This window comes from Rhinolophus sinicus, linkage group LG02 (assembly GCF_036562045.2).
Source record: "Rhinolophus sinicus isolate RSC01 linkage group LG02, ASM3656204v1, whole genome shotgun sequence".
Taxonomy (NCBI): Eukaryota; Metazoa; Chordata; class Mammalia; order Chiroptera; family Rhinolophidae; genus Rhinolophus; species Rhinolophus sinicus.
The window spans coordinates 175472202-175498299 of record NC_133752.1 but is presented as its reverse complement, the minus strand read 5'-3'; the positions used below and the strand labels follow the sequence as shown (position 1 = coordinate 175498299).

At 34.7% G+C, this 26098-nt stretch overlaps 2 protein-coding genes across 4 annotated transcripts in view; one reads left to right on the top strand and one right to left on the bottom strand.

The window, feature by feature from the left end:
- The window catches only part of LOC109435542 (killer cell lectin-like receptor subfamily F member 2), a 59067-nt gene extending 53825 nt beyond the window's left edge, over positions 1-5242 (top strand). For all 3 annotated transcript variants that reach the window (XM_074326036.1, XM_074326037.1, XM_019713483.2), the window contains one exon: positions 5106-5242. The gene's annotated coding sequence lies outside the window, so the exon portion shown is untranslated. The remainder of the gene's footprint in view (positions 1-5105) is intronic.
- On the bottom strand, positions 1550-13627 carry LOC141570140 (C-type lectin domain family 2 member A-like). Its single transcript, XM_074326041.1, has 6 exons — positions 13332-13627; positions 11788-11941; positions 9112-9255; positions 7471-7640; positions 5238-5341; positions 1550-4705 (listed from the first exon to the last, which is right to left on the bottom strand). Exons 2-6 carry the CDS (start codon positions 11834-11836, stop codon positions 4582-4584), a joined length of 591 nt encoding a protein of 196 aa, XP_074182142.1. The 5' UTR covers positions 11837-11941; positions 13332-13627; the 3' UTR covers positions 1550-4581.
- Positions 13628-26098: the final 12471 nt, after the last annotated feature.

Here is a 26098-nt window from a genome sequence, read left to right as displayed (position 1 = left end):
ATCTCTTAAAAGGTTTTTGTAAATTAACAGAAGGAACATTGAAAGCAAATCTAGGGCAGTCATCAGGATTTAAAGGTATAGTATAAAAACAATCTTTTTAAGTCCAAAAGAATTTTTTATGTGTTTTTTGGTATAGCTGTAGGACAGGGCAAGCCTGGCTGCAAAGCTCCCATTAACTTTATGGTTTTAGTAACTTTTTGTAAATCTTGTAATAATCTCTATCTACCAGATTTTTTTTTAATAACAAAAATGGGAGAATTTCAGTGGAATTAGAGGAAGCAATGTGTCCCTTTTAAAGTTGCTCCTGTACTAGCAGCTTGTAAAATCTTTTGTAGGGGGGACCTTTGATCTTTTACGCCTGATAATTGCCTGATTGTCACAGGTGCTAAAACAGGAGCCTCAGGCTGTGGATCCAGCCCTGCAACTACACTTGGAGGAGAATTTAGTTGTAATCTAGGCTTTTATTTTGATTGAGATTTTAATAAAGGCCCAGTCTGTTGAGCCTGTCAAAGATAAGATATATTCCAAAATGCTCTGTGGACTCCCCTTGCTTGTGAGCTTCTTCAAGGGGGACTCCGAGGACAATTTTTTCTGTCCACAGCAACTTTAAGCTCAATCAGCTGTCCCTGAATCTTTTTTAGCTGATCTGCAAAAGAAAGTGCAGAGCCTGCAGGCTGCTCGTCTCCTTGAGCCATAGCCACTAAAGGAGAGTTTTTGTCCCTATCATATTTGGCTACTTTATTCTCTAATTTTTCCTGGTCTCTAGGGCTCAAATTTTCCCATATGTCGTCTGGAAACTCTTGAGCAACCGGCTCTTTGTTAACCTTAAGAACTCCCTCTAACAACTTTGCGCCCCCTCCCTCCTTCTCTCTCTCTGCCGGAGAAGCGGCAGAAGCGGCAGATGGGAGGATTTTCTCATTCTCAGCTTGTTTCACTTTCTCTAGCTTGCAGCCCTTTTGTTTAAGTCCATGGGCAGCATAATAATCTTGTAACTGTTTTTTTACCTTTCTTTTGCAATTTTTATAAAACTTGTCTAACTGTTCTCTGCTCACCCGACTGCCACGGGCGGTAAGCAACTTCTTAAGTCCTCTAACATACAGGTCCTTGCTGCTGGCGTGACCCATCCTTTTTCCCTAACTCGGCCCTTCTTTCAAACAAAGAAAAACACTCAGGTGTCCGTCTGGCCGTGTCCCTTGCGGGGCCAAATCCGTCTTAGCTAGAGGCGCGCCGGTATAATCCCCCGGCCTGGTGGGTTGTAAAGCCCAGTCGCCGTTATGCCATATGACAGAACCGGAACCGCAGGTTAGGACCCAATCAAGCTCCGTAACACAAAGTCGTGGAGCTATCACTCACTCACACACTCATTCGACCGAGGGGACAGTGCCTTGCTCACCGTGCATCCACTGATTAGCTCCAATGAGCTGGGCCCTTGCCACACGGTGTTCCTCACTATTACCCCTATATTCAGTCCCTGTTCGGGCGCCACTTGCAGCGGGCCAGCCGCCACGAGTCGAACGGTTCCTGACAAGGGGAGTGGGAATGAAAGAAGGCACTCACACTTTGATGATGGCGATCGCGGACCCCAGTGTTCCTGGAGACGCTGAGTTTATTCTGTCCCCAGAATTTATACCTTCTGTGGACGTGCAGTTTAACAAGTACAAAAATGCATTACCTAGTTAACAGTAAAACTTTAACTTTAACACAGGAGACACAAAATTTACTGAAACTCCCAAATGTAATTATCTTATCAATAGCCCTGATAGGCATCAGCCTTCTGTTCTGGGAACTGGCCACTCCCACCACATTCCTGAGCAGCATGCAAGCTCTCTCCAGATGCAGGCAGAGACAATTGCTTCAGTGGGAGGAAATAGGTTAAGTATAAACTGAGCCATTCTGTTAAGGCTTTAAAGTTAACTGCAACCATGGCTCCCCACACTCGGACATTATTCAGTTATTAGAAGATTTTGCTAAGCGAAATAAGTCAGACAGAAAAAGCAGAGAACCATATGATTTCACTGATATGTGGTATATAAGCCAAAAACAACAAAGGAACAAGACAAACAAACGAGAAACAAAAACTCATAGACATAGACAATAGTTTAGTGGTTAGCAGAAAGTAAGGGGGGAGGGAGCTGGTAGATGAGGGTAAAGGGTGATGGAAGGAGAACTGACTCTGGGTGGTGAACACACAATGAGATTTATAGATGATGTAATACAGAATTGTATACCTGAAATCCATGTAACTTTACTAACAATTGTCACCCCAATAAACTTTAATTAAAAAAGAAAGAAGTTTTGCAGCTCTGATATTTCAGAGTATTGTAGCATCTCTATCTTCTAAAAAATATGCATTAGTCTTAATTAATGCTTCTGTAAATACACATGAATTAATTTATTTGTCTGAAGTTATACTATTGTTCTATTCTTATAGGCACAGATTTAGCTGTGACCAAATCTAAATGAGCTTAATTTAGAACTCACCTAAATTTTTTAAAAAAATTAAGAAATAAGTATATATAGAGGAAAATGATTTTTTCATTAAGCAAATAATTGCCTGGTCTTTGCTACCATGTAATTTTCTCCTTTTGTTTCATAAACTTATACCTCAGATCTCTGTAGCTCTGTATGAATTATTTCATATATCCAGCCCAGACTTGCTCCTTAGTTCCAGAACTGTACAACCTACTTCCTGTTAAATATTTCCACTTGGATTTCCTACAGAAAACTGAAACTCAGTAATTCTTAAATATCCTTTTCTTTCTATAAAGAAAAAAAAGCATCAAGGCTAAACTTCCCTTAGCATGAAGTATAATTTCCCCTAAATATGGCTGGGCCTTCCCTCTTTCCCTCTCCCATTCCTGTCCTCAACCCCAACTCTTATTCTTTCCCATTCACACCTTTCCTTCCAGTGCTTCCAGACTATTGTTTCTCAGTTGTGCAACACTTGGTACCCTCACATATGCTTTTCGATCTGCTGGCAATATTCTTCTTACTAATTTTTTCTGCTTTTAAGTAGGAAAGGCCTGACTTCCTTTACTTGACAATTGAAAAATATTTTCTGTGTATGTAAGAATTTTGCTAGGTACCTCTTTCTCAAATTTTGGACATTTTCTTTCTTGTGTTATCACTGAATCTTTTCTACATCACATGCACGTGTTTTTGCACTTCTTTCTCTGTTTGGTAATTAAATGTTGAAGTTTCATCTATCCAGACTCTATTTTCTAAACTAATTGTAGATTTAATGCTAAGTTCCTTGTCAACATTTTATATTCTAATTTTCAATAAAAATACTTTTATTTACTCCTGATACAGGAGAACAATGGAGTAATAATACAATACAGTCTGCTAAAATAAAGACCTTAAGAATAAGGTCCTGAGTTTTCTAAAGACCCATAAAATGGTCAGTTTTAATTAGAAAAGAAATGTCTTCTTTTAGTCTTTTACTGTCCTAGAACTTATTTGACTGTGGACAGTTATTTCCTCTATTCACGTTGAGTTTAAAATAATCAAATGACCCTTTATAGACAATAGGGGTGGGAGAAGTACAGGGAGGAAAAATAAAGTGAAAATGAGAGTGAGAAGAGATGGTGAAAAGATGGAAAATTTGGGGTGGTCTATAATAAAAGATAAAAGAATAAGACTTTTCTTTTCTTACTAGTCCCATTCTTCAACATGCGTTCTCCTATTACAATGATTTAAATTTCTATTAATGAGTATATTAAGCATCCATAGGATGCATATCATGGATTTCACAATAACTTCAAGAAAACAATGATATTTTACAGAGACGTTGTCAATGTTGAGTAAACATAAAGACAATATCCTCTAAGGAAGTATATATTCTGATGCAGAACATAATTTCTCAACTAGAGAGAAGCTGGAGCAGCAAAGTTCAAACAACTCCCTCACCCACATCTCACCAAAGTTTTACAATTCATATTGTCCGTTATGCAAAATAGGTCCTTGGCATTCACAAACAGAACACTGATAGTTCCAATTGTTTACTCATAATCTTAAAAGCCCCTTACATGATGTTCTGAATGTGAAATCTTTTTTACATGAGGTTGGTATAAGTGAAAGAGATTCATTTAGCTAGTAAATCAACACTTTTAAACAACTGTTCTTGGGTTTGAATTACACTACATTTATGAGTAAATCTCATAAAGTAATGAAAATATTACAAAACTAAAAACTAAAAGAAAACCAACCAATGGGTATTGATAATAAAAGCAAGGAGCTAAATATCAGAGTTCTTAAAAAAAAAGTAATTTTAAATGACATTAGTCTGAATTCACATGATTAAATATCTTTAAATGTCATTAAAATTTTTCATTCATATTTTAATGTATTACATGTTAGAAATTTTATTCTATAAGAGATTTGGGAACTTTTAAATATGTTGGGGCATATACTTCTTGAATGCCAAGAATCTATTAGATTTATTTAAAAAATGGATTTATATTTGGAGTGAAGCATCAATTGAAATTTCTAAGCATGAATTTCATTTGCTTTCATATTAATATATTTCTTTCAAGAGGAATAAAAACTAAATTTTATAAAATATCTTAGGTCTCTGATGTCTTAACTTCTTGGAATATATGTGTCTGGTTTGCTGCAAATCCATTTTCTAACCAAATGGGTACTAGCACTGCTAATTCCAATTTTGTGTAGATAGGCACATTCTCCAATTCCCAATATTTTAAACCTGAAATAAAACACAAAAAAAGAAAAAGGCCACAGAATGAATGAACTCTTCTAGTTAGAGAAAAAAATTTCCTCTGATTTGAGCTTTTACTCTAACCTTACACCATATTGTTTGAATATAAAGCAAATTGAATTCTTAAGCTTTGTGTGGTCTAAAATGTAACCTATATGATGAAGAAGTGCAGGAATTATTGTCAAATACTTTTAAATGCGTGTTGCAATATGGCCCATTCAACATCTTTGAACATCAGCCTTTTCATCTATAAAATGGAGATAAATATACTCACCTCCCATAGTTGTTGTAGAGGTCAAAGAATATAATGATTATGAAGCATTGTACTTGGAACATTCTAAGTATTAAATAATTTGTATAACAATTTGTATTACCACTTTTTCTCTAGATTCATTTTATTCTCCACCACAAAGGAAGCTTCCAGATTGGTGTGTATGGATTATAACTCAGAATTCTCCATGGTGGGGAAGGCTTGGAGCCCCAGCTATAGATGTGTAAATTATATATACCCACCACTTACCAGCCACTGTATGTGGTTCCATCTATCCACTTCCAGGTCTGTCCGGGTTTTCGGCTCAGTCCGATCCAATATTGAGAATGGTCAGAGTATCGCTTCAGGAAATCCTTTAATAAAGGATATTTGTAAGATAAAGAGCAAATGCCTCATTCTTTTGGGTTTTCTTCAACTAATTCATAATATTCTTTACAAAAATACAGACTTTCAGATTTGGAAATAATCTTAGAGGTGACACTGTCCTTATCTGGTCCATGTGTTAGTCTATGGGTTGTGTTACTTCTGTAACAACTTCTGTAGTAAATCTCATTGATTAACTTTTTCTCCTTTATATTTTTTAAGAGGTTTTATATGAGAGATATTATCTGTTCTGTAAAGACTTGGTCAAATTTGCCTGAATATCTTTCTAGGTTTGGTGTCTTCGGATGGGAGCATTTCAGTTAGCAGTAAAATACATTGAATAGTTATTGGTTTATTCAGGTTTTATATATGTTCATAAATTATTCTGATACATTATATTTTCTGACATTATTACCACTAATCTAGTTTTTTTGTTTTGTTTTGTTAATAGTTGCTTTGTATAACTTTTCCTTTTACTTTATCTCTTTCATATGTGTGTGTGTGTATGTGTGTGTGTGTGTGTGCATGAATGTCTAAGTACTTAGTTATGTCTGTGTAAGTAATACGTAACTGGACTTTGTTGCTTTTTAAATCCAATCTGATAATATTTGTCTTTTAAGAGATAAATTAAAAACATTTACATTTTATCACAATTGTTGTTATATTTGGATTAATCAGTGTTTTTTTTTCACTATTTTTTTTCTTTTACCTTTTCTCAATTCAATTGGATTGATATTTTTCTGTCTTATTTTATTTGAACATTTTTTTACTCTTTCATGTTTACCATTTAATTTTTAAGAAATATGCCTGTCTATACATACTCCAACTTTTAGGTTGTCTTAACAATTATTTAATTGTTTATAAATTATTCTTTTTCTAAATTTTAAAATTTATTGATATAAAGTTACTTGTAATATTTTATGCTATAGAATCTATGCTGTTTGCAATTGCATGAATTAGGGTGGGTTGGTCTTTTTTTCCTTTTGTGATCAGTTCTGTCTATTCAGAGAAGTATTTTTGCTTTTGTATATCCTCATTGATTATTTTGTCGTACTCTCTTTTTCTACTTTTTCACTTCTGTTTATTTCAAAAATTATTTCAATGACTATGCTTTTTTGTTAAACTATTTCTTTTCTTTGTTATGTTTTCATATCGATCTGATATTTTCCCATACTTTTCCTGTTTTAGTGTCGGAATTTATTCTTTTAATGAATGAAATGTATGACTTCATTTATGTTTTTCAGCTACCCAAATGTACTAATTTAAAAATGTTCTACAAACTTAATTTCAACTTTGGTCAATTCCTCTTCTGACTATTCCTCATAGAGTAAGTGTTTAATAAATGTTAAATATATCCTTATGCTCCTTAAGATCTTAAATTTTCTGTCTCTTGCCACCTCTGACATCTCCATTATTTCTGGTGTTGGGGCAGTTTGTATTGCATGCTCTTAATTTTCTTCATTTATCCTTCTTGTGCGCCAAAGTTCCCAGATCTTCTTGGTTATACTGACTCATTTTTATAATTCTTTCCAGTATTTTTGACAAATGGTTGGTCATGACTTTCAGATTTTTTTTTAAAAATATAGTCCCACAAAAGGCAACTTTCATTTGGTGTAAAATAGGTAGGTGAACAACAATCCATTACTTGGGGCTTTATTTTGATTTTCTAGGTCTGAACTATGGAAATGTTTTTGGACTTTCCCTGGATTTTGGTGTTCTATTTCCACTTGAAAATGTAGAGCTAGGTAATCATATGGTGAAACTTTTTTGAAGACATTTGGGGTCTTTCTGGTGGACAATAATATATAAATTGTTGTATAGAGGGCATAGGGAAAATGCCTAGTATGTAACTTGTTTCTAAATACTCCTACTCCCAGTTGACAAGTCAAGGGGGAAAAGTTATCTCCTAAATGTTGCTTGATAATTTGTGCCATGAGGGTTGACTTGGCCTAACCTGTGAGGTGAATGTGTTCTGACCCTGATGTGAGCTACTTTCTATGGTCTGAGTTGATGTGGAAAATAGGGCCTCCTTTATGCTGAATAAGAGAACTTTCCTGGACCATTCCCATTTTGGCTATAACTTCTGAAAATAAATTAGAGTCCAAAAGTATTGTCTTACCAGCTCTTTTGTGGTGTTGAACACAGCAAGAGTTGCTACGTGAGAGACACAGAAGTTCTGGCTTGCTGCCCAGGTTGTTGTATTTTCAGAAAAATAGAAGCACTTTCCTAGGTAACCAATCCAGTCATCCAAGCATGATGTGTGTTCAGTGGAAGATTTGTGTTTTTCTACTAAAAATGATTTAATAATATATTAAGTACTGAAGTGGTAAAAAGCCCTACATTTAAAACAGTTATCCATGTGAATGAAAACCACTAGAATTGCTTTGTTCCTTCAATCTTAAAGACTTCATTAATCACTCTTTATATTTTTCCCAAAGTGAGGACAACTCCTAGTTTTTTGTACTTATTTTCTTGCTAGGTTGAAAAAAATTCTTGATGAATGCCACTCATGTAGATATTATTGCTCAGACTCAAGGCTTGCTGCTCTTCTCAAATGACACTCTTCTCCTAGGTGATCACAATTATTCTCATGACATTAACTATATACCTATAAACTATATATATATCATATCATATTAACTATATCTGTATATATATTATATATACACATATACAGTTATATGCATAGGGACATATATATAATCAAGTATGTTCATATATTTATATATATATTTTACTGCCTGGTTCACAGAATAAGGTAGATTAATAATATCTATTCTATATAAACTCATTTATACATACATATATGCACATATATGTATACATATGTATGTATGTGCACATTAATTTCTATATTACTTTATACACATATATATTATACACACATTTCTAATATATACATTCATCTATAAATCATATACACATTTATATATGCATGTCTATATCATATATGCTTATGTATGTAATTTCAAACATCTCATTAAATTTGTTTCAAGTTATTTGTAGAATATATGTCCATAGTTCACTATCATAAAGGGGAAATGTATCATGCTGTTTTTGGATCTAAAAGTAATCAATATTTTGTGTAAAAAATATGGTCATTAGGATAGCAACAATTTTTTTTTTTTGCCTAGTTCTTTATAACCTATGCATTTGGTTGTGAATTATGAATAAGACTTGGAAATCTGACCACATCATTTCATGCTGCATAACCAGAAGGAAATAAAATGTTTTGCACTTTGAAATTTTCATTCTTATAAGCATAGGTATCAACTAGAAATAGCTTAGGAAAAAATACTACCATTTATGTAGAGACATATAGTTTAGGGTGAGGTAGTCTATAGTTACATGATGTTCCACAAACTGTTTGCTATCAGCCCATGGTGAGACAATGAGTTTGTGACAGTGTTAATTATGTCACCAAATACCCTATTTAGTTCTGATATTTCTTCAAATGAGACTTTCTTGGTGAAGGAAGCAGTGTGGTGATTTACATTTTACCTCAAGTTCCTTGCCTTGTAAGAACTATAAGTAATACTGATTTTGAAGGAAATTTCATATACATTAAATTATTTTTATCCTCACAATATTTGGTGTAGATATTATCCTCATGCTATAGAAGAGGGAATATATAATTATTCTGTGTGCAAAGAGGCCTGAAATTATCCTCAATCCTGACCTAAAATATGAAAGACATACCTATGATGAAATATTTTATAGAAGAGTTAACTTGAGCATATTTGGGAAATGGAAAACTCACCTGCTATAATTGTGGCTAGTGTAATTATTAGAACCACCAGAAAGAAGATGATGATGGTGATGATTTTAGAGATACAAAGTCTCTTTTTATTCCTTTTTATGTGTTCTTGTGACCATAGAGTACAATTGGAAGAGGAATCATCTCCTATAGAAAAATTTATCAGTTTCATTAGTAATTAGTGAGTTTGGAATGTTGTAGGATTCAATATCAATATATACAAACTAATAATATTTCTATATACTAGCAATTATCAATAGGAAATTAAAATATAACATAAAACTTACAATAGCATAAAATATTAAATAGCCATAGATAAATCTGACAAAAGACATGTAAAACTTGTACTCTGAAGATTCTAAAACATTGCTGAAAGAAATTGCAAACATAAATAAATGGAGAGAGATGCTATTTTTATGAGTCAGAAGACACAATATTGTTAAGATGTCAATTCTACTCATCTTAGATTCATCACAATACCAAGCAAAATTCTAAGCAGGCTTTTTTCTTTTGTAGAAATTGGCAAACTGTAAAATTTATATGAAAATGCAAAGGAACTAGGGGCAGACGGGTGGGTCAGTTGGTTAGAGCGCGAGTTCTGGGCAACAGGGCTGCCGGTTTAATTCCCACATGGGTCAGCGAGCTGCGCCCTCTGCAACTGGAATGAAGTCAATGAGCTGCTGCTGAGCTCCTGGGTGGCTCAGTTGGTTGGAGCACGTGCTCTCAACCACAATGTTGCCGGTTTGACTCCGCAGGCGATAGTAGGTTGCGCTCCCTGCAACTAACGATGGCGACTAAACCTGGAGCTGAGCTGCGCCCTCCACAACTAAGGTCGAAAGGACAACGACTTGACTTGGATGGAGCTGATGAGTCCTGGGAAAAACACACTACTGTTCCCCAATAAAAAAAGTCCTGGAAAGACACACTGCTCCTTAATAAAGTCCTGTTCCCTGTCCCCAATAAAATCTTTAAAAAAAAAAAGCAAAAAACTAGAATAGCCAGATTTTAAAGAGAACTAAGTTGGAGGATGAACATTACCTGGTTTAAAGACTTATTATAAAGATACAGTTGTCAGTACAGCATGGTAATGGTGTAAAAATAGACAGATAGTCGAGAAGTAGACTTACACATACATGGACACCAGGTTTTTAGAAAAGACACACAAAAAAGATAGTCATTTTGATAAATGGTGCTGGAATAATTGGATATCCATGTGCAAAAAAAACAAAACAAAACAGATTTTAGATCCATACCACATCCCGTATACAAAAATTAATTTCAAATCGATCGTAGAAATGAATGTAAAACCTAAAACTGTAAAACTTATAGAAGAAAACATAAGACAAATTCTTTGTCATCTTGGGTTAGACAAACAATTCCTCAATCCAATCCAAAAATAATAATCCATTAAAAATTATAAATTGGGCTTCCTAAAAACAAATAATGTCTGCTCCTCAAAAGATAGTGTTAACAAAATGAAAAGACAAGCTAAAGACTAGGAGAAAATATTTGCAAATCAAAAGTCTGAAAAAGGACTTGTGTCTATAATATATAGAAAAAACTCTTAACACTTAAAAGAAAACAAACACATTAAGAAATCTGAGTAAAAGAGTTGGACACTTCATGAAATAAAATATTTAGATGGCAATTTGAACATAAAAAGTTGCTCATCATCACTAGTCATAAAGAAAAGGCAAATTAAAACCAAATTTACAAACTACTGCATACCTATTAGAATGATTACAATTAAAATGTCTGACCACATCAAATGTTGGTGAGGATATAAAAAAACTGGAACTCTCATCTATTGTTGGTAGAAAATGTAAAATGGTACAAACATTTTGGAAAGCAGTGCAGATGTTTCTGAAACAACTAAATGTACCCCGACCATATGACTCATCCATTCTACTCAGGGGAATTTCCAAGAGAAATGAAAGCATAGGTCCATACAAAGACTGGTACATAAATTTTTATAACAGCTTTATTTGTAGTAACCCAAATGGAAATAATCCAAATGTTCGTTAATGGGTGAATGCATAAATAGGTTGTGGTACATCTATATGAGGAAATATTAGTCAGGAAAATAAAAAATAAATAAACTATTGATACCTACAAAACATGGATCAGTGTTAAAATGCTTATGCTGAATAGTAGAAGCCAAACAAAACTGAGTACATACTGTGTGATTCCATCTATATAAAATACCAGAAAATGCAAATCTATCTACAGTGACACAAAGGTAATCTGCAATTGTCTCAAGGAAGACATGGGGAAAGTGGCAGCAAAGAAAGACTACAATGGTGCATGAGGAAACTTTGGGTGTTGATGGATATGTTCATTACCTTGAACATAGTTGTGGTTTCATAAATGTTCACCATATAGGTCAACATTTTTTAAATTGTACACTTTAAATATGTGCATTTTAAGGTATGTCAGTTGTATGTAAATAAAGGTGTTAAAAATAGTACAAAGATCAGTTATCTTTTATTCACAAAGTGTGGATCTTTTTGTAAGATATCTTGGATAGATAGCTGAAATAATTTGGCATGTGTAGATGAGATGAAGAGCATAGACACTGACTCTCCAGGAAGGTAAGGGTTCAGAGTAGATGGCAGGGACTCACCACATATAAATTTGTTACTTCATGAGCATCTGGAGCCTGTCAGGTATGCTTCTTACCTGGAGACTGGGAATCTCCTGCATTTGTCAGCCTTATATCGTCATTCATGTCTCTCTTCGAGTAAAAAATACAGACTTGTCGAAATGCACAAACTGGATTCAAGATCCCTGCCCACGACTTGGGTTTAACTTCAATAATGTAAAGGAAGGCAATCTACAATAGAATACAATGTTAAGACAATCTAAGTTGAAAATATAACATTAATATAAAAATTATGACAAAAGTTCCTCAGAAATCTGACCACTCACGTAACTCTTTCCCTTTTGTCACATAGCCATCCAGAAATCATTCTATTTCACTGCAGTTTGAGGAACCACTGGAGGTAAAGACTGAAATAGTTCTTTTGACTGTCAGAGTCAGTGGAAAGAAATTGAAATTCAGTGGTTTATAAAGCCAAAAGTTTGAGTGTTCACAACATCACCATTACTTACCAAAATGTTTAGTTAATTTTGACCACTATGGATCCCAGTAAAACATCCAATCTAAGGGATTTGAGCATGAAACGGTAACTTAGACTTCACTGAAGAGAACATGAATTTGTTTTAATAATAATAATAGGAAAAGTAATATCTAATATTTATTGTGTGTTAATTCTGTGGGAGGCCTATTTCTGAGCTCTTAACTTTCATGACTTATTTAAACTCACAATAACATTATCAAATAGGATCTTATTATTATCATTAATTTACAGATGAGGCAACTTCCTTAAAGTAACAGAGATGTTAAAAATTTTCTTCAAGTAACACAGCCAATATGTGCCAGAGATTAGATACTGGCTGGCTCTGTTCGTTTAATCACTCTGCTATGTTCTTCTGCTTTTCTATTTCGTGACATTGCCATAAGTGTTCTCAAACGCTGAACTTCTACTTCTAGATACTGAAAGCAGACCTCAAGTTTAACAACAAAAAATACTATTTGTATCATGCTAAGATGATTATAATCATGTAGTACCACTTGCCATAGGTGAGGGTGAATACACAACAGTCTATATTTCAAAGTCACCTCCTAGAGATACGAACAGAAAATAATGGTTGGTATTATTTTTAAGCTGGACTATAAGGTATAGAAGTCTCTCTAATTTTGTATGTTGAAGTTTTTAATATATGAATATTACATCACATTTCCAAAGAAATTATTTTGGGAGCCAAGCAGATTGTGTGTTTATGTATGTCTATGTGTGTGTGTGTCTGTGTGTGTGTGTATATGAGAGGGGGAAGGGAGGGAAGGGGGAGAGAGAGAGAGAGAGAGAGAGAGAGAGAGGAAAGAAAGGAAGGAAGGAAGGAAGGAAGGAAGGAAGGAAGGAAGGAAGGAAGGAAGAAAGAAAGAAAGAAAGAAAGAAAGAAAGAAAGAAAGAAAGAAAGAAAGAAAGAAAGAAAGAAAAATTACATATTGGGGAAACCTATGGAGAGATTTTTTTCAAGGCTTCATTTATAGTACAAATTTTCCCAAAAGTTTATATGCTATTTTAAAACTATAAATTTTGCTTGTGTACCAGTTAGCTATTGTCACATTAGTACTATATCCAAAAGCTTTTCTCACTCACCAGTCTGTGCTGTGTTGGCTGAGAGGTGTCTGATAGAAGCTGGCAATCATGTGTCTCAGGCTGTGAGTCTGGCTGCCTTTGTTCTGGGATCCAGGTTAAAAAGGCAGCTTTTCGGAAGGCTCTTCCTTTTATGGAGATATCGGAAGGGTTGAGAGAGTAAACCCAACCAATTCAGCATACTTCAAGTGCTAATTCCAATATATGATGAATCAATAAATTAATGTTCTTGATCCTTTTTATATAGTGTTTGGTTGAGCATAGTTGGACTCATCCACATTTTCTAAAAACAAATCTCTTTTAATTACAAAATGAGGATCTGTTCCTCTTTACCCTGTCTGTCCCTGGTTTTGTTTCCTGGCCACTCCCCCTTCCTCAAGCTAAGTTATTGACATTATTTCTCCAGCAGCCAAGAAAGTATGACTTTCCTTAAAAACAACTTAGATCAAACTAACACTATTTTTCTTTTCGGTTCTTGCCCTTAGTTTCTTACCTGATCACTCAGGTCTTCCATTAATCTATTGCTTGACGTATCTCTTTTGGAATAACCAGAAAATCATCTCTTGTTAAATAAAGAATGAACAGGAACACTTAATAATTGGCAGATCACAAAGTTAATTATATTACTGAATGATCCCACAACCTCCATCTGGTTGTATACATTTGGAATGTATCCCTTATTTTTTTTTTACATTGAAACTGCGAAATCTTCTCTAAACTCCTTCATTGAACTCAGACTTTCTCTCTTTTTAAATAATTTTTTGAGTCTTTCAATTATAGTTGACAGTCAATATTATATTAGTTTCAGGTGTACTGCATAGTGATTAGACATTTACGTAACTTATGAAGTGATCACCCTGATAACTCTCATACCCATTTGACACCATATAGTTACTAGAATAGCATTGACTATATTCCCTATACTTTACACTGCTGAGTGTTTTTATCGTTGCTCTTTGACCCAATAAATTCTTGTATTTTAGGTTTTTTTAAATTAAATTTATTGGGGTGACAATGGTTAGTAATATTATAAAGGTCTGAAGTGTACATTTCTATAATACATCTTCTATATACTAGTATCATATTGGGTGCTCACCACCCAGAGTCAGTTCTCCTTCCATCACCATATATTTGACCCCCTTTATTGTTCAAGAGAACTTTTCCTTCCAGTTCCATTCCTTGCCTGGCAGGCCCCTGTACTCACAGAAATTCTCTCTGCAATACTTCCAGAGCTATTTAAACCATACCTGGCTCTGTGATCCTGTTATCGGTATTCTACATTTATTGGAGAAGTTTCAGAGTATGGACTCTACAAAATCATTTATATTAAATTTCCTGTGAACATCTACATAGAGTTTCTAGTAGGTATATGTATATAAGATTCCAGATTTTAGGGAAGAGATATTAATGAGAGCTAAAGATTAGACTGTCAGCATGTATGAGCCAATAGAAACTTTGGGTATGGAAGAAACTACATATAAACAGTGTATGGAATAAGAATATATGTCAAGTCAGACAAAAATTTTGTATAGTAGTAGCATATAATTCATGTAATAATTAAACTTTTTTCATTCAAAAACTCTTTCAATTTTTAAAGACAATTTTCTTTACCCTCTCCTAATATGTTGACAAGACTTATTCTTTAGTCTCTTTCTCCTCACTCTCATTGCTTTATTAGGTGGTATCTTCCATGTGAAACCTGGGTCCCAGGCCACAGCTAACCTCTATCCAACAATAATTCAGTTCAACCTATTTTGCACAAATTCAGTTTCAATCTATAAGTGAATTGAACAAACTGATAAGAAGAGCAAATACTTTACCATTACATTTGTATTTGTAGGTACTGTGGATTCTTTCAAAGCAACTGCACATAATAAAAATTTAATCCTCACTGACCTAATTCAATAACTACTTCTCAACATAACAAATAAAATATTTTCATTTCGATAGAATTATTTATAACTTTGTTTCTATTACAAGATATTTATTTACTTATTAATGTAGAATTAAGCATTTTGTACATATAAATTTCTAAATAACTTTAACTTTTATACATAAGAATCAACATGTATATAAATGCATCAAATGCAATTTTGAAAAGGCAATATGTACTGCACTGTATTTTAAAAGTCATGTATAAAATATGAAACAATTTATTTTTTATTTTAGCCCAAATATATTGTTATGAATACTAATTTTTTACTTTCCTTTAACTCAGCATTCATTAAGACATTTGATGTGTGAAGGGCTATTTGCTAATTCACTAAATGGCACTAGATGCTTGATTGATATATGTGAAAGCAGATAAGAACTAGTTTAACTTTTATTTTAATGTGTTTATTTTCTCATTATAGAAGTGTAATGGGAGTAGATTTTACCTGCTTAGTACAGGTGCTAGGCGTTCCTTACTTCACAGCATTGACCTTTGGGTAATCAAGGATCCAATCTTCTGTTTTTGTGATTGGAGATGAAAGAATGGAGCATATGAATTCTGATTCATTGAATGAGGGGCAGGGTTCTGTCTGTACAAAGGAGTTTGTATCAGCTGGCATCATTCTACTGGATGATGTACACTGACGGCCAGGAAGATACAGATATGTGGATCCTTCATAAGAAAGTAACCAGCATTTTTGTCCTTGCTGTTTTCATCACCCTGAGCTTTTTCATACCCTGGCCTTAGACTAAAGTTATTAGAGATGAAGTTCTTTTCCTTTTCCAGAAGCGGTTTCTATCAATATCTTTGTGCTCCCCAATTCAGGCACTCATATACATCTTGGAGGGACAGGATAGGGCTAACATTTCACTGGCATGTGGCCCTCATCTAGCACTGCAGGTTTTCTTTGCTACCTCATTTTTCATTTTCCTGAAGGGAGCAGGTGCTTCTGCCAGCATGTTCACAGATCACAATTTCTTACCTTCTCTGAAACAATTGCTCTTCTAATCCAGACCTAGACAAAGACCACACACCCTTTTCTTTGGAATAATTATGCCTATGTCTTTTTTAATTAACAGAAAAGAGAGTGGCCTAGCTGGGGTTTAAGTTTATACAGAGGAGAGTGGTAAATAATTTTAAAGAGTTATGGTTTGGATGATGATTGCCTTGAAGAAGAGAAGAAAATCTCACAACAGGGCTTTTCTTTACATTTCCTCTTTTCCAAAAGAAAAAAAATTAGTTTGAGGTCAAAAGTGTGGTGCGTAAACCAAAACCTGAAAAAATTTCTCAGAGTTTCGAAATACATTTAGCACGAATTCCTCACGTTTAGAAATTATTTTTTCTCCAAATCCTACATGTTTTTAGCTATTTTTTTTCTTTCTTTCTTAGTGGACATAGAAAGACTAGTTGTTACTCTTTGTTACATAGCAATTTTTTTGTACACAGTAATTGAAGCCATTTCTTTAATTACTCTCTGTACTAAATATCTATTTTTCTTTTTATTTTTTTAAAGGCACTTTTTTCCCCCCACAGCTATCTAGTAATAGCTTTTAGCATTTTAATTTTCCTTTGGGAAAAATCTCTCCTAAACCTAATCTGAACCTATTGGGACTGTCATATGTGGTTTCATCTTCTGTAACACAAAATTATTTCAGAAATAGATGTTGTCCTATAACTGAGTCTTTCTTAAGTGTCTTACCTGATGTGTAACAACATATGGGCACTGGGAGAGGGAATGTATCTCTCTTCCTCTGAAATTAGGAGCTACAAAGAGTCTCTATGTTGAAGCTATTTTCTAGTCTCATGGAGGAAGTAAACTACAAATGAAGCCCAGCCTCACAGAATAAGAAAATAAAAAGATGAAGAGAAATGCTGATCCCTGAAAAAACCAGTTGTGCCTCCACATTGTGCCTGAAGCCAGAGCTGATTAAGCAATGTGCTTTCTTGGGCATTGCATAATCAATCCTCATGAAAATCCTGTGTTTTGTAGGTAGACCATATTTTATTACATGCTTTTTCCAGATCAGGAATCAAAAGATTAAACAACTCAGTTTCACACAGCTAAAACTAGATCGTCTGAATCCAAAACTCATATTTTTTCTACTGCACTTCACTTCAAAAGGCAAGTTTTATATTTCGAATATAAAATTTTGAATATTTTATATTTCCTTGGGAAAATAAATCTCCAATTCAAAATCTACAACCTGGTGATTTATCGGTTGGATTTAGCGTTTATACTTTCTTTGTTTGCACAAACAATGTTTTAAAAAACATTTTTGCAACATTTGATGACATTTGAAAATCAGAAGCTGTTGCACAAAAAGCTGGGTTTCCTAAAATTCTAAAATATGTCATCATCACTCCTGCAGTCCTTCCTAGCAACAATTTCGATGGGAGCTGAGGGATGAAATGGAAGAGGACAGGGTTCCCCAAGCTCAATTACATTAGAAATACTTTGATTTTAACACACACACATGCTTGGGTTCCTCTTGTGACCAACTCCATCATAATCTCTGAATGGAGGTTCAGTCACAGTAAATTCTTGTGCAATCATTTATAGACATCGGGTATGTGTTCTTCAGTTTGTCACAGTTTTTACTGCGCCCTCTTCCCTCAAATGACCTGCAGACCTTTGTAGAAGTTTGAGTGTGTCAACTCTGTTTAATCACATGCTCAACTCATAAACTCAACTGGGAATTTGGACTTCTGTGTCCAACAATCTAAAACTCATTAGTTTTAATTATACCTACTCAGAAAATTGTCATCCTTTCAAATGTGGGCTCTCAAATTAGAAATAATCAATGTGTAATCTGGAAACTATATAAGCTTTCTTATTATAGTTCTCTTTATAATAGAGCTGGGCAAGAGTGTTTTATGTGTGTTTTTTTGTGGATAATTACATTTAACACAAACAAGCCTACTAACAAAAGAAATGAAACCTAGTTATATCTTGTTTCCAGAACCTACCAATTACATGGAAGGCTCAGGAGAATATTATCTTACTTTTGTAACATTCTTTACTCATTTTATACATTCCTCCTTCCATGAAATTCTTCCAGAACAACAAATCTGTACTGTATGGTCACTACATCTTTAGCCCTCTCCATACCCATTTTGAAAATCAAGTTTATTTCATATTGATGTCAGGAAAGCAAGCAATTGTGAAGATAGTTTTATTTCATTTTATTTCACAATATTGATTAGCTTGGCAGGGTGTGATCTTCTTACGTTAATTGTGTAGAATTCTATAGTATAGCTTATATTCAATCATTTTCTGAATTAAAGGTGGTATGATATTAAGTTAATGTGCAAATTTGAGATGAAGATTTGTCTGACTGAGGACTCCACTGAGAAAGTATGTCTACTATTAAAGAAACAGTCCTCTATGAAAGGAAAAGCTGCCTCTCCTGGTGTTTCCCTTTCTGACAACAGGGACTTTCCAGAGAGACAACGACAACTTCTTAGTCTCTAGTGAAGACAAGAGTTGAAAAGAATGAAAATATTGAGAATTGAGTTTAACAATCTATTCTCCACTAACAACCCAATTCCATTCCGTCCCATCATCTCCTTTCATTATGACGCAACTGTCTGGTTTGATAGAAATAAACACATTTACTTCTGAGATCCTTAAGTTTCTTCTACTATACCTTTTTGCTCCAGGTTGGATAATTGGATCATTCTAAAAGGACATTATTTTATTTATTGAATAAAATAGGAACTGGATATCCATTCAGTGCACATTGACTATAATGACTATATCAATATAATTTGTAAAATTTAGAGGAAGATTCTTAACTTTATCATACATAAAATGGATACACAGCTCTGTTTCTCAAGCTGTGTGCTATGAACTGAATGTATGTGCCTCCCATATGTATATATTTAAATCCTAATTAATAATGTGATAGTATTAGGACATGGGGCTTTGAGAGTGATTAGGCCATGAGGGTGGAGCCCTCATGAATGGGATTAGTGTCTTAAAAAAGCGACTTCACAGAGCTCCCTAACCCCTACCATCATGTAAGGATACAACCAGAAGACTGTACCCTGAAAGAGGGTCCTCACGTTACCATGCTGGCACCAGATCCCTGACTTTCGGTGTCTAGAACTGTGTGAAATAAATCTCTGTTGTTTATAAGACTCTCTGTCTCTGGTATTTTGTTATAGCAGTCCTAACCAGCTAAGACACCATGTCCTGAGAATCTTTTAGGTTCCAGAGAGGTGTTTCAAGACCACCAAGGGCAGAGAAAGAGGTTGAGGAGGAGGGGGTATGTGGGGCATCTTGCGATCTATCCCTATTTAAATCAAAGCCCCTTTATTTTTCATGTCTTATACCTATTGGTATTCCACATGGGGTTTTGTGTCCAAACAGTATTCCACTACTTAAAAAGTTTGTATACCACTGAATTAGATGAAAATTCTAGTAGTATTGGAGGTGAGAAAAATAGATCAAGTAAAATTACAGTTGAATTAACTATATTCCTCACTCAGGGTCTAATCAGGGTACTGAAACTTATAACAATTTCAACTAGGAAAATTTAATATAAAAAATTATTAATAGAGGATTGGAGTAGTGGGGCATTGGTTAAAAGGAGGTAAAAAAACTCTAAAAAATACAGAATATCAGACACAGGGAGTAGCCACTATCCCTTGGGTGAGACAAAACACTCAAGGGAGAGGCCTCCCCCATTCTAAATTGTGGCCTGAAATCCAGACCTTAGTAGAGAGGGCACAAGCATGGCTCAGTAGATGATGGAGACATTAGCTGACGTGCCATGTCAGCGAATCTGCAAATTTGCCCTCTGTGCTGGGTAAGGTATACACAGGAAAGTGCTACAAATGGGAACTCACTCTAGAATCACCAGAGGGTTTGTGAGGGGAAGCCTATCAATGGAGCTGCCCTGCTGGGACTACTCCATTATGACCTGAAAGGGTGCTATTAGAAGTTGCCCAGGGGGAGGTACTACATTCAGCTGGCCATTGGGTACTAAAGAAAACCCAAACTGCAGTAGCCTGATGAACAAAGCACGCTGGAATCAGGAAAGAAACTCCTGCCTCTTCCAGAGTCTCTCCAGTACCCTCAACTGACAAAATTTAGTTATGCCAGCTGGCAAATGTGAAATATTTAGAGGCTATCTCCATTATAACAGAACAGACAATGAAGGGTAGATTTGGAGCTAAGAAGCAATAAATTGATGACTGGCTCAATTCCTAGACCAATTATTTGTATGTACTCTTAGAACTCTTCTGATAGAAAACTTGAGATAAAACTGAATCTTCTTAACTTATAGAATTGTTGCCTGGATCCTAAAAAAGGAGAGTTAAAAGTTTCACTGATGTTTTCAAACATCTTGATAATGAGGATATTAACTTCGTTCACTTACTTGTTAATATATTCATTCAAATACCTACTCTATTCATAGCATTCTGCTTAGTGCTACAGGAGATGCAAAATAGACAGTTCCTCAGGAGAGAGAGGTGAGTGTAAAACAAGGCTTTTGGCATTCAGTAACTTGATGTAAAAACATCCTAGAAGATGCTTTGTTATGAATCCAAATCCAGACAGCTGCCAATAGAGATGACGTCAAAACAACAACAACAACAAAACAAACAAACAAAAAACCCCACAAAATTTATTTCTACTAAAATTTATTTTAAAAGTTTTTGAATGGACTTACAAAAAAATATATACACTTAGAGAAACATTTTTAATTATCAGGACCAAAGAGAGAGAGGCAACTTAAGATATTGCCATGAAGCTAAGCAAACTTGTGATGATCAAATGTTGAATTTAACTTTGAGATTTCTGGTAGCCAGAACTGAAAGGAAAGCATGATTATTTACATATTTCTCACTATTAAGATCATGAAGCATATCAATTCCTTAGGGGTTGTGAAATTTATTTTTCAAATATTCAAAAGTATATTTCTTATATGTAATTTTCTGTATTGACATATATTAGACCACAGACACACTTATATTTGACTGATACATAGTCTCAGAAACATAAATGTTTCCTCCACATAATTGTTAAGGATGGCTGTTGTTATTTGTGGGCTAAGATGTATGTATGACACACATGATAACGTTTATATAATACTGGTCCAAGGAAGACTGTATACCAGGTTCAGTCAGGGTATTTGGTTGATGATTGTGGGCTTTTTATCACAGAGGAGGTTTAGATAGGCAACACCAGTGCTCATTTTGAATGTCTGCCCAAGTTCATCATTGTCTAAAACTTGTATCTTCACTTGACTAACTTTACTATCTGGCCCTTAAGTGCAATATAATTGTAGTTAAGCATGGACTCTGTAACCAGATTGCCTGAGTTTAAATTTCAGCTCTGACAATTACTAGATACGAGACTTTGTAAAATTTATTCAAATTCTCCAGAAGAATAAGTTTCTTTACCTTTAAAATAGTAATAACAACAATGACTGTAGCTTTTTGATGAGGTTCAAATATATTTAATGTTTTTAAAACACTTAGAACTATGCTTAACAAATAGTAAGTGCATATTTAAGGGGTGATTTTTTAAATTATTTTTTAAATTTTTAAATTTTAAAATTTTTCTTGTTTTTTAGTATTTGATGTTAGGACTTCAGAGAATGAGTTATTTAAAACAAATATGTGATTACTTTGCATTGTTATCTTCTATTTGTTTAATTTATACCTGAGATAACTGTTCAGTTCAACTCTTCCAACCATCTTGATGAAATGAATTTCTAATTCATATCTCTGAAGTCAATTATTTTTCATAAAACTATCCAATTTTTAGTGAGCATGTTGATCTCATAGTACCTTTATCTGTCCCTCCCCGCCCCAGCTGGTGTAGCTCAAATTCTCAGTCCTGGTTCTGTCTCCACTGTTCCTAATATGCAGCCCAATTACCATGGTCTATGTGTGTTTTCTAGTTCATTTCTACATTTAGAGTGGGGAAGTATGATTTTATGAATAATGAAAACAGAAATGAGATGTGTTAAGACTAATTTACTTACATGTTTTCAATGCTTGTCTTTTTTTTCAAAATTTAAGGCTAATTTAACTTTGGGCTGTAAAAGGAATCAGATGAATTGTGGAGATGAGCAAATGGGGATCTAGCTAGTGACAAGAGAGCTCTGTGTTTTCTCAATACATTTATAATTTGTGAACCCAGAATCACTTCTCTCCAAATCTCAGTAAATCCTCAATTTGAATTTTGAAACTATTGTAAATTGGTTTTAAACTTACTAAGGGATTGATATATTTGGACTTCCTTTGAAGGGATCACATACCCAAATGATCACATACAATTGATAATCACAGGGGTACTTCTGATTAGTACCAAAATCGAGAAAAAGAGTTTAGTATAATCTAAGTGAATGAAAATTCCTTCAGAACCTGCAATTTTTTTATTTATTATTTTTCCACTAGATATATGATACTTATGTTTACTTGATAATTTTCTATCATAAAAGTCACATTACTACTGAGTGGTTGTCACTTATAAGGCTCTGTAAAAGTCATATTTGTTTCATATTTTCATTTATTCTTCACTTATTCAACATAATTTAGTTTAAACAGTACCTGAGATTGAATTCATAATATTTTATTAAGCAGATCATATTCTAATACTAATCTTAAGACCTCTTTTTATCTGACAGACTAATGAGTTAGTTTGGTCCTTGAAGTCAAATCAGTTTTCTTCTTAGAAGCATTTGAGAGAAATGATTTATATTAGTAGAAAACATATAACTGATAAATTAATCAATTGTTCATAATGGAGGGACGTTTGTTTTAATTTCAACTCTCTTTATAGTAGAAAAAAATTAGTAATGAACAATGTGTCCAAAAATAGATGAGTGGTAACATAGTGTTGACCATCACTCAAATTAATATAATATACCTCTAAAATGGCAAATACTGACATTGCATAGCAGCATGGAATAGGTTTGTAAAACACTGTGAAGTAATGGACGAAGAGAATACAAAATTTGGTTGGCACATTGCCATGCATCCACTGCATTGTTTGGGCTTCGTTGAGAATCCTCATATATCTCAGTTTTTATAGTTTTGGGGTACAGGTTTAGTTTTGGCATTATCAGTAAACAGCTTGCCTGGCGATGAGGACCTAAAAACCTTTTCCTTGCCCCCTCCCACCCCCAGTCCTTACAACATGCTTACACACCTCGCTCCTGTAATTTCTGGAAATTACCAGAGACCACAACGAGTCACCAAGCTCTGAAAACAGGTCAGCTCATGCTTTGATGCTCTAGGCTCTACATCAGCTTTCCTCTGCTGTTTTCAAGGTGTTTAAAACAGGTAAAAGTTAAATAATTCTTTTCTCTTATTTTCTTAGCTTCTTATATGATATCTACTTATTGTTTTTTTCTTTGTCCTTATTCCTCAGTAAGCTATAGTAAGCTATTGATGTGAATAGTTGCTTTCAATATCTCAGAAGACCATAGAGAAAACAGGAAAAGTTTTCTAATGATGCTTTCCCAACGGCTCCATCTGCTGGAGAGAGTCTGCACTGCTTGTTTTTTGTTACCAGACACAATGTGTTAGGGACAAGGGAGGCAAATCCCTAGAAATATCTAGACAATTTCCAGGGAATTTAGCCTAAAATAAAACCACTATTTGCTGCATTGTGAGGGGTTGAAGAGAGGGGTGTTCTGGATTCTCAACATTGCAGGATGTCTTTTGTTAAAGTGAGGGCACTGATTGGGAAGGAATGAGATCTTAAAAACTGAAATGGGGGATATGGAAAGATTCCAGTCAAGAATCCTAAATTTTATTGAGTCCTTTGCCAGTAAAAGTAGCCCTCCACCCTTATCTGAGGAGGTTAACCTTTTTTTGCTTGAAGAAACTGTAATGTGCACCCTTAAGTAGAAGTATTCTAGGTCAAGTTAACAGAAGTCTAACCCGAATCTTAAAAACAGAGGTCATGTCCCCTCAATCAGTTTCCAGACTTGAACCAGTTTATAGACCTAGAACCTCTTTAATTAAGAGTGAGGGGAAAGTACCTCAGGGAAGGCCTCTGCTCAAGTGTAATTAATCTTTTTCTTACTCTTCCTCAAAAAGGTCTATGATCGTTTACCTGGGTGACTGCATTGAGGAGAGGGAACTGATAAGACTTTTGAAGAGTTATTGGGCACTGGCTCTGAACTGACACTAATTTGAGGAAACTTGGAACATTATTGATTCCAGTAGTCAGAGTAGGGGCATAAGGAGATTAGATAATCAATGGAGTTTTGGCTTAAGTCTGCCTCACAGTGAGTCCAGTGGGTCCCTGAACCAACCATTTGGTTATTTCCCCAGTTCTAAAATGTATAATTGAAATAAGCATACTTAAAAACTGGCAAAATGCCAACGTTGGTTCAGAGACCTGTGGAGTGAGAGTTGTCATGGTAGGAAAGACCAAGTGGAAGGCACTAGAACTGCCTCTACCACGGAGAATAGTAAACCAAGAGCATTACCACATTCCTGGAGTAAATGGAGATTAGTATCCCCTTCAAGTACTTGAAAGAAACAGGAGTGTGATTTCCAAAACATACCCATTCAACTCACCTATTTGACCTGTGAAGAAAAGAGATGAATCTTGGCGAATGACAGTAAATCACTGTAAATGTCGCCAGGTAATGATTCCTATGCAGCTACTGTTTCAGACATGGACTTCTTGCTTGAGAAAATTAACACGTCGCTTGGTACCTGGTATGCATCTATTTATCTGTCAAATGCTTTTTTTTTTTTTCTTTTTCTTTTTCTTTCTTTCTCAATACCTGCTAGCAAAGACTACAGAAGCAGCTTGCTTTCAGCTGGCAAGGACAGCAGTTTACCTTCACTGTCCTACCTCAGAGATATATCAACCCTCTAGACCTATATTATAATTTAGTCTGCAGGGATCTTGATCAACTTCCTGTTCCACAAGACATCATACCAGTCCATTACATTGATGATGTTTTGCTGATTGGACCTAGTGAGCAAGAGGTAGCAATTAATCTAGACATATTTCTAAGAAATATGCATGTCAGAAGGTAAATTAATCCAACAAAAATACAGGGGGCCTTCTTCTTTAATGACATTTCTAACAGTCTAGTTGTATGGAGCATGTCAAGATATCTTTTCTAAGGTGAAGGATAATTTATTGCATCTAGACACTTCAACAATCTATTTTGGAGGCAGTATATGCTTCAAATCAGCTTATAAATATAGTCCTGTGTTTTCCCATAGCTAGGATTCAAGGGCTCAGGAGTCAAGTAGAGGAATGAGGAGTGGCACCACTCACTATTACCTCCATTGATCCACTGGAAAATTTTGCTTTCTGTGACCTTATGCTTTGCTAGTCTAGCAGTTTTAGTTCCAAAGGGAGGAAAGCTTCCACTGAGACTGCAATAATGATATCATTGAACTGGAAGTTAAGAACTGGCCACTCTGGGCTCCTCATGCCTCTGAATCAACAGGTAAAAAAGGAAGTTACTATACTGGCTTGGGTAATTGATACAGATTGCAAGAAGAAATTGAACTGCTACTCCACATTGGAAGTAAGGAAGAGTATGTCTGGAATATAGGCGATCCCTTAGGACATCTCTTACTACTACCATGTCCTGTGATTGAAGTTAATGGAAAATTGCAACAACTCAAGTCAGGCAGAAATACAATGTTCCAGACCCTTCAGGAATGAACGCTTGGATACCTCCACTAGGCAAAAAATCACAACCTGCTGTGGTGCTTGCTGAGAGCTAAGGGAATATAGAATGCATAGTGGAAGAAGTTAGTAGTAAATACTAACTAGATCATGTGACCAGTTGTAAAAATGAAGACTCTAACTTATGAGTAGTTGTTTGTTATTTTGTTA